Raw genomic sequence first — 14770 nt, forward strand, 5'->3', positions numbered from 1 at the left:
ACTCTATTGAGCAAGGAGATGGACAGACTAGTTGTTAAGTGATTATTGAGTCTGGCATTTCTATCATATCTAAATGAAGTTTGAAAGGAGACTAATCAAAAAATGTATCAGAAATAAAGATGGAGGGAGTGAAGTTATTTAAGATGAGGCACAATTTATATCCTGGAACAAATGGGCAGAAAACTGCACAAACCATTTTGTAACTTAAAAGAAAATCTCTAACCAATAATTAATGTTGGCCATGAAATGTTTTCCCAACAGAATCAGAGGAGAAAAGAATCTGATTTGTTTTACAGCATAAAATGCTCAATGTACTTAAATGGCACAATGCCTGTTGTGGTAGCAAGCTGTACTGGATGACTTATGCTGTCATTTCATGTCTTATGTCCTATATTCCAATTCAATTTATCCAAGAGATCACTTGCTCAAAATCTGTAATGACTTAGATGTAGAGTTTTGTAGCACCATAAGATACACCATAAATACAGCAAAAGAGGCAGTTTACAGTGGAAGTGAAAGTCAGAGAATTAGATGAGTAATAAGCTGTGTTATTTTCAATAGTAAAGGTTGCTACTGCCTTTCAAAGACATGGACATAAGATTTCAGTTAAGACTGGCTCTTCTCGAAAGATTTACAGAAACCAGAAAATAATAGATGGATCAGGAAAACAGGGATATAGATGAAGCAAAAACTGCATGACATTTCGCTGATTGGGCTTATGACAGAAGGCAGGTGCAGATGAGAGATGTTAGAACTATGAATATCAAGCCAATGGTGCTATGTCTTGTAACATCAGCAGGAAGAAATACAACGATAAAAAATTTAAGGACTTTTCAAGTTCTATTATGTAATCAGTATCCACCTATAGTACACAGCCAATTAAAGTTTAACTTAGTATGTTGTAGCATATGTATATATCTATATCTATATCTATCTTATCTATATCTAGATCAGAGATATAGATATAGATATAGATATAGATATAGATATAGATATAGATATAGATATAGATAGCTATAGATATAGATATAGATAGATATATGCTTCATGTTTCTCATCACACGTTCATGTTCACTTTATATCACAGATGCAACCAGGATACATAGTATATATGCACACCATATAAAAGATAAATGCCAGGACCTGACACAAGATTATATCAGCATGCTGCAAGTAATGTTTTCTGAGACCATCCCCAAGTAAAGCACTAACTCCTCTGATTGATTTTCAAACAAGTATTTTTTGCCAACTTATTGGAAATGTGCAGGAGGTTTCATGCACGCAAAACATATCCATATATGATTGCAGACATGCATAAACACAGGTATGTGTTATTTAGACTCAACAGCTGTACAAGGTGAAAAAACACAATTTGCAGTTTAAAAAATAATTTTAAAAATCCGCTCTGCATCACTTGAAATGTATTAAAAAACAGCCATTTTGACATGTTTGACTAGAAGTCCTCCTGCTGTAACTTCTGCCTTTGATTTCTGAAATGCAGTTCTCCAGCAAAGTAAAAGGGAACAATTCTTCTTGGTGTAGGCAACACATCCTACTCAGAATAATGCAGAGACATGATGACAGGACAAATAAATTTAATAGAAGCATCTCTGGCAGAATACTGGGAGCAAACCTTTGCCTAGACACTTGCAAATGATGAGCAATCTCTTCCATTTTCTGAGCAGAAACATACAGTAATGATGATGATTATGATAATAGTAACAGTAATCCTTCTTCTTGATTTTTCCTTTTCTTCCCTTTTCTTCCTCGCTCTTGCATGTGGGTAGGATGCTTGTAGTGATTGTAAGAGAGCCTTTCTGCTCCCAGCAAGCACTTGGAACATACACTCTGCAGCCAAAGCTGTTGAAGCAAGAGAGACGAGAAGGGGCAGTGATGATGGGAGGGAAGGCATGGAGCTGAGTTTGCACAAGAGCTTCAGCTACACAGCATCTGATCATTAATGTCCATCAAATATTTTGGTTTGAGTCCAGCCCACTAAACAGAGTGGTGTCATAGCAATAAGATGAAGGTGCATGTGCCAGAAGTTTCCATGCAGATTACCCTGTGTCTCCACCCTCTCTAGATTATATTAAGGATGACCTGACGAGTTGCTGATTTATACACGCTTCCATATGTGTACTACAGAAACACCATAAAACATGCAATTGGTGAGACATAGGAGAGTGAGATAACAAGTTCTTTGGAATCCTTCAATGCAAAATATCTACAGTGGACACATATCCAGAAACTTGACTATCAGGCCTTTGCCAAACAGCAGTGAGAGAACAAGTCTGAGTATCTGAAATGCCTTCCTCTCCAAACGATGTTGGCACCATTGCAGAATACCTGGCTTGTTTGTATGAATACAAATGAATTAGCCTGAGCGCTGCATGGAGGAGCCATGAATCAGCAAACTCAACTCCATCAAGTGCTTGTAGCATTGTGCTTACTGATTGCGAGACACCGACAGGCATCTTAAAAACGTACTTAGACTTCATATTTATGAATCAAGGAAGGCTTTTGTGTTCTCCATTTTGTCCCAGATTCAGCACAGTCTTATGACACGATTTCGCCACAATCGTTATGCAATGCTACGCCTGTTTGTTCTTGAGCACAAGGTGAAGTGTGACATTACATACCTAATCTTTCCTTGAATATGTTACTTTTTGATATACCACCATTTGTTTGGGGTTTTTTTCAGGCAAATTCTGCATGATTACAATGGATTTTTTCTTGACATTATTAGGTCTACAAGTTCTAATGCATTAGTATTTAAAACATAAACATCTAGAACTTTCCACACTTACAACTCTGATATTTTCAAGAAAAGGACCTTCTCAACTGAAGGCATAATATAAGGGGAGTTCTATATTTGCACAGAAATTGTTTGGTAATAAAGTGTCCAAGGCTTCTCTTTGAACTCAAGTATGCAAATGTAATAAAATTAGATTAAATGCCCTTAAAGATGTCATAAACCATAGTACTTGTGACAGGTCTAAAAATTGGTTTCCTTTTTCATTACCTTGATCCTGGCCAGAATTTTTAGGTATATTTAATTTACGTATTCATTTAATAAATTCCTTTATTCCTCAGTAGCCTTTCTTTAAGCAGATTTGTCTGTTTCAATTCATGTGTTGTCTCTCTGTAATTCTACAAAAAAACTATGCGGTCATCTTTATTATTTTCTGCAGGATTTGAAAGGTGTAATCATATTAGTTCAGCAGATTTAAAAATAATAATAGTTGTGAAACACACAACATAAGCTGTTAATTGGAATAATATGTGCTTAAGATAAATCAGTTGCTTTTTTCATGGAACCCAGTGGCTCTTGCATCTATTTCATTTTTATGCAACAATTATAATAAATTTTAAATAAGAATTGAGCTTGATTATGCTCTAATCAAAGTTATTATTCAGCATTACTTTTGATTTTCCTAATAAAGCCAGCCAGACATAATTTCCTTTTCAGACGTTTTTAAAAAATCTTGGCATTTCCTTTTGTTATTCCATTTTAAAATTTTAATATACAATTGTGTGGATACTTGCATAATAAATTAAGAATATGAATCCTCAAACTTTGTGTAGGTCTGAAAGAAGGTTTTGCCAAATTTTCCTGTACTGATATGTCCTGGATAACCCAAAATGTATTCCATATCTATCTGTGCCCAAAGTTGTTACTGTCTCTTTGAGACTCGGTGGCCAGAAGAGGAACAGTGAGGTCAGGATGTCTGCTTTTTAAAGGTTGGGGTCATTCAGGAAAATGTGCTCTTTCTCTTTTGTTCTTGCTGGATGAGCTGAGGTAGCACAAGGCAGACAGCAGCCACACCACCAAGCCAAGAAAAATAGAACAGCCCCCGCTCCATATGGTTGCCCTAGACTGCCAGCAGTGCCTGGTCAAAGCAGGAGGGCATGGAATCCAAGTCGTCCAAGCCTGCTGCTGCTATTTTTGCTGAAGAAAAGGCAAAGTCCCTCCATGAGTTCCAGCTGTTGACCCAGTTCCAGCCTCCAGGGTTTCTAGGTTCTCCTTCTGTTTTGCTCTTTTTCCCTGTTCCTTGATATCTGGGTGAATGAGGGAAATTTTTACTTGCAGAGGTTCGGTTGCTGTGCTGCTCTTCTCCTCTGTTCTCTCTCTCCACCCCAGGTCATCTGTAGAGGAAGCCATCCTGGGGGTAACAGCTGCCTGCCATTTTCCCTTTATCTCTCCAGACATGGTCACCCATGGAGAGTGCCATCCTGGGGGGAGAGTTTCTCTGCTGTTTTTGCTTTTCTTTGCTTCTGGGGATTCCATGAGGAATCCATGAAATTCAGCAACATTATAACTACTGATTATCACAGTTACTTTTTGCCTGTTCCTGTTTCATTTTTTAATGACTGTTTTAAACCGTTATTATTTCACTTACATCTTCTTGCATTCATCTCTCCTTACTGGTGAATGGGGAGTGTCAAAACTAAAAGAGAAGGTAACTTATTCTGGAGTGCCTGCCGCCTTTAATTGCCTTACACCAAGATACGATCTTACTTTAATTTACTCCACAGATGTTATACTGTTGCTGTTCAGTTCAGTATTTCTGAAAAAGGAAAGTAAGGATCTGTATACAACATGATAAGCATTTTTGTCTGCCTATTATTATTGCACAATTATTGTGACTCCTTAGGGAAATCTATGTTTGGCTGAGTTTATAAACACAACTTTGAACAATGAGCCCATTTCTGGGATATTCTGTCAAAGAAAATTAATCTTTTCTTCTTCCATTTGCCTCATCTCTTAAAATTACACAGCTTATGACAGTGTAAGGAAATATAGAGAAAGTATCTTTATCTGAATACAGAAAGACATTACTTATTAAAAAGAAAGAGAACAGTTCATCTTGAAGTAATTCTTGGTCTGGAAACAGCCTAACAGGGAAGGGGGTAATTCCAACATGTATTTACAATCTTTCAGTCTGTATTATATTTTAAAGAATGAAAAAAGAGGTTAGCTTTAAATGTTTTGTATTTTTTATCAGTACATTTTAATGTAAGTTTTTAAAAGTACTTCTATTTTGTGAGTAGAAATGAAGCTTTTGTAGTCAGAGACAGATAAAATATCCAAATATATGGAAATATTTAGATCTATTCAATTCCTGATGGGCAACTTCAGGCACAACAAAGTGAGGTCATAAAAGTTAAATTGTAAAAAATAATAATTTGACTTGTATCAAATATGACTTCTATTATTTCTCAAAAAAACATATCAACCTTCTTCTGCATTGTTATCAGAAAAAGCCTACCTCAGAAAATTAAATGCTATGCTTTCGCTATAGACTGGTGCTCATTTTGCATACAGAACAATGTGCTGGTAAAATGAAATTCATCTGGGTTTTGTAGGGTATCTTCTCATATTACTACTATAATAATAACAGTGGAACAATAATGTTTGTAGGCAAAATCTATACTCTTGGCAAGTTAAATTGCATATTTATCCCCAGTTTGAGAACTTGAGGTTTCAATGAGGAAATGGCTGAATCCTTCTGGTACAGAAATTCAGGCTGAACCTTTCACAGTTGTTTTCCCTACATGAAATACAGTATTTAAATAAACACATATACATGTTTAAAAAAACCCTTTCTTGAGCAAGATCCCGTGCATTCTTGCAGTTCCATTAGTGTCCCCTTCATCACAGTATTGTAAATTCTCTGAGACCAGACATAAATGGTAAAAGAACCATGGGTATAAACCTTTTTTTGCCCCAACTCCCTGTTAAAATCATCAAACTTACATTAAGAAATCATGTGAAACAAAGCAAAACAGAAATGAAGAAAGAAGGAAACACAGTCAAAGGTTTTGCTATAAAATTTCTTTGTTACTCAGATTTGATGAGTTGGCACTGATGCGCAAAGTAGCATTTCTCAGTCAATTTATTTTTAATTACATCACTCCCTCAGAGCAGTTTTAAAAGACACTGAAGTTCACGTATTCCAAGTGAAAATGAACAGAGCTGATATTTCAGATGAGAGTGATGATCAGATCATTACAAAAGAACAATACGTTTCAGTTTTACGCAAAGGAAGTTTTCTTCTTTCCTTCCAAGCCCTTTGCCTTTCCCCAAGCTGAGCACTTGCAGGCAGTGGGCACGGGTACCCTTACACATGCACATGAAAGCAGATCCAGGCAATGCAGTGTGATGTCAACCTACCATTCTGATGCCGTTCTCAAAGGCTTGACGTGCCAGAGAAGCAGGTCCATCCACAGTCTTACCATCGTCATCGGGTCCCCAACTGGCACTGTAGATGTGGATGTGCTGGGGATTAAGGCTCAGAGACTTTGCTTCTACCATATCTGTCACATCTCCATCCAGCATCCGTACACCTTCAGAATGAAAAATACAATGAACTGTACAGACAAACTCAAAACGTTTCTTTCTTTTTTTGTCCCCGCAGAGAAAATTGTTGTGTATGACACTGAGCTGACTAATTACAAGAATTCCCACTGTTATTAAAGAAAAAAACAACAACAACAAAATCTGTTTGGGTATCTGTTTTCCCAATGTCTCTAGATGGAAAAAATATAAAAAGATACAAATAGTTTCATCGTTCTTCAAGTTTTCAAATTTTAAGTAGTATTTCCACTATACAACTTTCACACGTCAACAAAAAACTTTTAGGCTAAACATAATTTTTAAAAATACTTGAATTTTGCAATGTTTTTATGTCACCTAAAGATAATAATTGATTTTCCTTTTCCTTTTTTACTGCAGTGAAAGTGCATCACCTTCCTTGAGTCATTCACAGTTTCAATCATGTTAACAGATGTAATAAAAGGATCCCTACAGACATGTAACCTTGGCATCATTCCTTCATTGTATGAGGCTGCAATGAAAAACTGGGGAGAACTCTCTTGTGTACAGAATGATTACGACACTCTGTAGCATGGAAATTACAAGAGGTTATGAACAAATACGTAGTGTTGTTCAACCTGAAATTACAGTATGGTGAACATCCTTCTCTTCAGAAGAAGCTTTTGTGAGGTACAATTTGAAATTTTTATGTTAAAAGAATCCACTCATGTGCATTCAGACAAGTCAAAGTGCCAGCACTTCACAATGTTTTAAGTTTACTAGACTGAATATAGCATGGTAAAATCTGAAAACTGAGAAAATACAGAAGTTGGGGTTTTTTCTAACTGTAAGACTTTGTGGTTAAATCTGAGAAAACTACCAATGCCAGTTTTAACCTAAACAAGAAAAAGACCTGTACACAGCTAGTGCGACATGTGATCAAAGAGACACTAAATATTAAATAAAAATTTAATTAAATTGTATGATAGAGGGATGATCACTCTCACAATTTACAGGTTAGATGCTCTTTCTACTTTAAAAGGATACTCCTATTTATAAGCCAAATGTACATATTTTTAATTACAGACACACTGCATTTTGCTTATGAGCTCAAATTAAAGAAACTTGTGTGTTTACCAAGACTTTAACTTTCAATTGACAAGAGGCATAGGGACTACTTTGGTAAAAATGACTTTTTTTTCTCTTACTCTATTTGACTTAAAAATGAAAAGTGATTGTGTTTCTCAGTTCATACAAAAGTTGCCTATGTTTTGTGAGATTATAAACTTCTACAAACTGATTTCACTATGAACTTTGCTTTATAAAAAAGAGGCATTAAACCAGCTCTGGGATTCTAGGATTTTACTTTCTCTCATAATCACAGAAAATTAATGATGGGTGAAAGTTGTGTGTTCAATACCTTTAAAGCATATTGAAGTATCTCTCACGTACTGAATAAAGACAATAAATATACACTGGTTTTGAAAGAAGGAAAATAATGTTTCCCTTTATGACTTTGTTAGCCAGTCTAAATATTATATTCAACCAATGAACAATAACTAAAATACTGCCACTGGCACCTAAAGTAAATCACACAATTTTTTTATTTTGATTTTTTTAATGGTGAAGTGGTCTACTTTTAAAGCAACACAGACAAGGCTATGACTTAAGTGTTGTTCTCTCTAGCCAACAATTGACAGACAAGCTGCAAAGCTGTTGGCCAAGGCCAAGTGTGTGAGGTTCAACCAGGCCAAGTGCAAAGGCCTGCACTTCAGTTACAACACCCCCATGCAGGATCTCAGGCTGGGGACAGAGCGGCTGGAAAGTGGCCCAGGGAAAAGGACCTGGGGGTGCTGGTTGACAGCCACCCATGAGCCAGAGTGTGGCCAGGTGGCCAAGAAGGCCAATGGCATCCTGGCCTGTGTCAAGAATAGTGGCCAGCAGGACCAGGGCAGTGATTGTTCCCCTGTACTTGGCCTTGGTGAGGCTGCTTCTGGAGTTCTATTTCCAGTCTGAGCCCCTCACTTGAAGAAAGACAGTGAGGTGTTGGAATGTGTCCAGAAAAGGGCAACAGAACTGATGAAGGGTCTTGAGGGTAAGTCTTGTGAGGAGCTGCTGAGGGTCGGGGTATTTAGCCTGGAGAAAAGGAGGTTCAGGGGAGGCCTTATTGCTCTCTACCATTGCCTGAAAGAAGTTCATAGTAAGGTGGGGGTCAGCTTCTTCTCTGAGGCAACCAGCAGCAGGATGAGAGGACATAGTCCCAAACTGCACCAGGGGAGCTTCAGGGTGGACATCAGAAAGAATTTTTTCACTGCAGGGGTTGTCTAAGCAGTGGAGCAGATTGCTCAGGGAAGTGGTGGAGTCACCATCCGTGGAAGTGTTCAAGAAACAACAGGACACAGCACTTAGTGCTGTGGTCTACTTTACAAGGTGGTGGTGATCAGTCAAAGGCTGGACTTGATTACCGTGGTCTTACCCAACCGAAATGACTCTGTAATTCTGTGCAAGATGACTCTGAACAACAAACATCTCACTGGATATCTGCAGGGAAAATAATGCTCCTTCCTTCCTCCTGCCTTTCTATTCCCTCCCCCCTCTCCCCCAATGTCTGCAGTGGTTAGGTCTGCTGATCACACATACTCCAAACTGCATTTGGCATGTGGTGATAGCACAAGAAAAGCTATCCAAAAGGCAATTAGCAGACTGTGTTTGCAGATTGTTCCAAGACTTCAGAGCCCTATAAACTTTTTCTAAGTTTTTCTAATTTGCAATAATTGCAAAATGTAAGTGGCTTTTTACTCAGAACAAATTTTCAATGAATCATAGGAAACATCCTAAACTGAGCAGAAAGAAGTTTACTTTTAAAATGCTTGTTTTTATTCAACATCTGACTTAAAGAAACAGCTGAACTAATCCTCGTCAACTGAAGACAATATACATCTGCTGTGCCATAATTCAGTGTAACTGTTTTCCCATCAGGACTAGAGCCCAGCCAAGTAACTAAGCACCCAAATCCCCACAGATGTTTTACAACTTCCACAATCAGTTTGCAATAATAACAGCAAACTAACCAACCCTTCCTATAAAAAGTCTACAAGTTCTGTATGTGGTAATTTGTTTTGCGTGATTATTTCAGAGTTTAAATCTAAACAAAAGATCCATCCCTTTGGTGCACTGGTTTGTCTTTTAGTGAGAGGGTCCTGTAGCTTAGCTGCACAGAAACTTCTATAATTTTTTATACGAAACTTGTCATAACCTGTAAAAAAACCTGAAGACTCAATTTTTTCTAAAATTTTCTTTTCTACAAGTTTTATCTCCACTTATGCCATTTTAAAAGAAGGTTCAGACTTTCCTAGAAACTTGGTCATCAGATGTTCTTAAATATTTGGAAACAAGACAAGGAGTACAAACACATTTAGAAGAAAATTAGCATTATTAATGGATATCTTGTTAACAACTTAGCATCAGAAACATAATTAACTGGATTTGTTTAAATGCCAGTATTTTATGGCATATTGATAGGACAGATTTTTTTTTTCCCTTCTGCTTGGTATATTAGTATCTCTTATGTGTTCAGAAATGCTTTCTGGTTTGAAGTAAAAGATACTTCCCTTGGTGGAGCAAATCCAATATCATTGTCAGAACCACGTGCTCCTCTATATAAGAAGAATGTAATTGCTTTACCTCAACTCTAGCTTCTTCTCCAAGAATACCCCAGGAGGGACTTTAAATCCCTGGGAAACAAGTGAGCTGACACAACCACAGTATATTCACATGAGTAGCTTATGGCTGTTCTGAAGCAAAGGAATGAGTCATGCAAAGTAGGGGTCAGCAGCAGCAAAGCTCTCTAACATATTCACCTAGTGCAAGAGGAAGCTTAAGCTGTCTTCCCTGGAACTTCCTCTTAACTGATTTTCTGCAGTTTATTTGTTGAGCTTCCTGGAGTCATATTTCCAAATGCTGATCCTTTTAAAAGGTGGCACCTCAAGTGAGATTTTATACCCCATTACTAATTTCCATCTTTCTTTTAGGAATAAATAATAAAAAGGCACACGTATCTAGTCTTTACTGTTTCTATTACCTGTATACTGTGTCCATCTGAATCAGTTTTTACACTGTATTTAGAAAAGACAGTAAGTAAGCTAATATGCCTGGAGGGTATTTATTCTTATTGCACACTCCTAATGGTTAATAATTAATAAACTATTAAGAAGTGACTGTAACTTCAGGAGAACCTTTCAAAATCATGTCAAAGCTATAGCAGGTTGTGTGACTACTCCACTAAAAAATCAAACTCCTCTGGAAGGCATCTCTTATTTCTATCAGTGCACCAACTCTCGTCTAACCCGGGTTTGACAACTCAACAGATCTGATATCATAATTGCTGGTTCATGGTTAAATGCCATGTTCACATGAGACAACCTGTTAAATCTGTCACAAACTCCCTCACTTGACCAGTTCTGATTTTCTAAACCACTCTGACAGGGTAGTTTTGCGCAGGAATGCTCTTCACCTCAAGGGAATTCTTTTTTTCTGCATCATTGTAACTTTATCCTGGATCTGGGTTTATCTACCCTACTTTTGTTTACCCAGCAGGAAAGCAGAAAGCTGATGTGAGGATCATGTTGTGTGCTTTGGGTAATTTGAAATGCACCTGTGTTGACATTAGATTTGGATCAAATTTGTTCTGATACAGCAGAGAATAGATATAGTATTTTCAATAATGGGAAGATGGTCTCAATTGTGCCCGCTCATATATGTGAACTGTCCTTTGGTGTACACATAGGTAAACATGTTTCTGTTTTCACAGATGGGCTCTCTTTTAGGCTCTATTTTGAAAGGCAACAATTAATAAGTTTGAGCTACGAGACTTTGAGCTGAAAGCCAATATATCAATCCCACGGCTTCATAGAAAGTTCAGAACAAACTTCACTAGAAGTATTACAATCTGTCACAGGCAGGCTACATCCCAGGAGACATGCAGATGACATCTTGACAATCATTGTCATAAAAACTAAAACGCTAAAGACATTAATTCAACAGCCAATGACTAAGAATTCACAGAAGACACTTGACACTTCTTGGCTGAATGAACAAAAATGTGATCAAACATTGATTTTCAGACAATAATCTTATCACCCATAGGGATCAAAAGAAAATTCTCACCAACCACAGACAAAAACCATAGAAATGCATTATGTTTTGAGAGTATTTCATTTGGGATCAACATGCAAAGCAATACAACTGATGTGTACCTTTACTTATGATTCCTCAAAGTTCATAGCTTTAGAGCTCTGAATCTGTGAGAAAACCCCAGTCTCCCTAATTCTGGGGTCATGTTTTCATAGAAAATTTGACGTTCTATTTCTTGATGTGTACTGGGAGGCCGTGCTCCAGACAGCACTGCAGAAGGGCCACCAGAGACAAACTCCTTCAGTACTGATATTGAACGACGACTCTACAACTGAGCTTTACTAGCTAACACAGTGAGGCTTGTTCATACAAATCTCCTTCTCTTGTTGAGAAAGGTCTGAATGTACCATTTAGCACAAATGGCTCTTTCGTTACTTTTTTTTTTGCTGTGGGAGATTGTTTCACATACCTCCAATCTTGGCATTAAAGGCGATTCCCACTGTGCAGTGTGAGTTGTTTGCCGTGGCTGCCACTTCTCCAGCACAACGAGTTCCATGCCTGCAGTCAGACAAACGTTTTTCCAAGTAAGCACAAAACATTGGGATTAAAGGCTTTGATTTTGCTTATCCTTAGGTGCTAAATGAACAACTATCCATCATGTATCGCACTATTTAACCCCTCACAGTAACTTATACCTATGTTACAAATATTCCTCTGAACATTAATATTACCACCATCATTTTAAACTCTTCATGCCTACTGGAAACACAGTTTGTAATAAAGACACACAGCAATGATATGTAATTCACAGCAACAGAAAGGAGTCTTAGATATTGATTCTCAATTTTGAACAAAATCTTAGATTTAAACAAAATGTTTGTCCAGAATTCTCTTACAAACACTCCTATTGCTAGTATGCATAAGTCCGTCCAACCTCCACCATGCACAACATGCCATGAGGAAGATGAGGAATGATGCACCAATGCCTGCACTGCTGTTTAGAAGTGAGGCTAAGACTGTATGCCAAGTATGCTCAAAGCTTAGGCACATCTTGATCCTGCCTTGGGCCAACTCTGCAAGCCTGCTTGCCTTTCTGGGAGCAGTAAAAATGTCAGAAGCACCTGTCACATCAGAGCAGACCTGAGCTGAGAGTGTTCAATTTCAATAAACTACTGAAGGAAAACAAGAAAGGTCCAGCGGCAACTCACCCCTCTTCCCACTGTGCAAAGCCACAGTGGGAAGCTTTACTTAGCCTTGATCCATGCACTCTACAAGGTGACAGTGGCCATCCATATTGTCCTCACGGTAGGAAAGCTGCCCCTATGTTTTGTGGTTTTTGCCTTTAACATGGATTTCACAGGGTGTTTTCTACTAATGAGTCATGCCCTCATCCCTGTGCAGTTAAGCAGTTCCACTGCAGAAATGTGACACAAGCAAGATGAAGCAGGCAGGGACTTTAGAGAGGTGTTGTGGGGAAGAGATATGGAGTTTCAGGCCAGACAGCAAAAGTGATGGGAAGTTGGTAAAACATAGACAGAAAGATAATATAAGGCCTGAGTAGCCAAAAAGAAATAAGTTTAAGTTAAAGGGAGAAATAAAAAACTATACAGCAAGCACTTCAGAGGAGGCTGAGATCACTTCTGTACACACTCTTCTCCTCGTGGTGGTTGACAGACTTGCTTGCACACACATTTGGAGAACACTGGTGCTTTTTAATAAACAACAAGCAGAACACTGCTTGCTCATAATACAGACAAGAATCACTGCTTCTTTCCATTGGTACTGCTTTTTTGCATAGAGTTATTCCTTATTTCATTATTATTAGAGTAATTTTTCCCTCTTAGCCTTTTAAGGTACTTAGATGGGAGACACTAAGATGACTTGTTTGGAATGGATTAATGTGAAACAAGAACAGCAAATAAGACTAGGAAAAAAGAGACAAAAAAAATATAAGCAATATAAATGATCAATGCTAAAATGCTAAAATGTCAAAGACTATAATTCAGTTTATTTGACAAGTAATATATACATAACCTATGAGAAAAGTATAAGCTTTATTCACGATATCAAACTGACAAGTTGGAAACTGAATGATACTTAATACTAAAGCTGGCTCAAGATTTCACAGTTATATTATCTCAACTAATTTCCTATTGATCTGTCACAATTCATTATTTGGTTGCCAAACTGGACCAGAGAATTTTTCAAGATTAAATTTGAAGTTTTTTTTTCATATGAAGACTAATTTTAAAGCCTAATTCTTCTGCATTTGAAAAAAGCCTGTTTGACTTTAACTGGCAAATAAATGTCTTACCCATTTATAGAATTAATTTGAAAAGCCTGAAGTAAATAATTCAAAACTCACAAAGGAAAACAAGATTTGAAAACAACCCTCTTTATTTTAAAGTATTTCCAAATAGTCTTCTAGCTCTGTATTTGAAGTAATGTCTTTTAAAAATGTCTTATTATTTAAATGAAAATACCTGTCTTAAAAAGTTTTACAAGACATTATATCCAAACATGCTTTTTTTTTATTATGTTTTGTTAGGTGTCACATGCAAGTTTGAGGTATTTTCACGCTAACATCAAAGCACATACAACTACACTCTAGAAATGTAGAACCACCTGCAGACATCAGCTTAGTGCATATAATTCATTAATAAATCATTCCCTGCCTAGTAGAAGGCATGTGGCTAAACTGCAGCTTCCCAGACAGAGACTGCGTTACCAAGAAAACCCTCATAGGTACCATGTTTGGGAAGATGTGATGGGAGAAAGGTCTTTCGGTAGAGAAAGTGAATGGATAGAAGCCACACTTGAAGGAGGGAGGCTGCCTGGAAAAGAATGGAACAAACAGCTCAAATTTCTCCTTGGCTCCAAATGGAATATATACCTGCTACTTTGGTAGCTACATCGATCAGACCCTGTCAAAAGGTAAGATTTCCACTGTATCATCAAACATGCTGGTTACCCCACACCAAGTAATGTGCGCAACATCAGCTCTGCTCACTTTCTCTACTGAAAGACCATCCTCCCATCACATCTTCCCAAACTTGGTACCTATGAGGGATTTCTTGGCAATGCAGTCTCTGTCTGGGAAGCTGCAGTTTAGCCACATGCCTTTCACCAGGCATGGAATGATTTATTAATAAATTATATGCACTAAGCTGATGTCTGCAGGTATTTCTACCATTTCTAGAGTATAGTTGTATGTGCTTTGATGTGCCCTCTTGGGATGCCCTTTTTCTCAGAAAAGGAAATTTCCTATGCATAAAGACAATGCATTCGTACTAAGAAATAAAAATCCAACTTAGTCATTAT

The 14770-nt window shown here is 37.5% G+C and overlaps 1 protein-coding gene across 3 annotated transcripts in view; it reads right to left on the bottom strand.

The window, feature by feature from the left end:
* The window catches only part of PCSK5 (proprotein convertase subtilisin/kexin type 5), a 228560-nt gene that overhangs the window by 124729 nt on the left and 89061 nt on the right, over positions 1–14770 (bottom strand). For all 3 annotated transcript variants that reach the window (XM_064403772.1, XM_064403773.1, XM_064403774.1), the window contains exons 6-7: positions 11919–12007; positions 6176–6348 (exon numbers count right to left, since the gene is read on the bottom strand). In XM_064403772.1, coding sequence (XP_064259842.1) covers positions 6176–6348; positions 11919–12007 — 262 coding nt within the window. The remainder of the gene's footprint in view (positions 1–6175; positions 6349–11918; positions 12008–14770) is intronic.

The sequence above is a fragment of the Passer domesticus genome, chromosome Z (assembly GCF_036417665.1).
Source record: "Passer domesticus isolate bPasDom1 chromosome Z, bPasDom1.hap1, whole genome shotgun sequence".
Classification (NCBI taxonomy): domain Eukaryota; kingdom Metazoa; phylum Chordata; class Aves; order Passeriformes; family Passeridae; genus Passer; species Passer domesticus.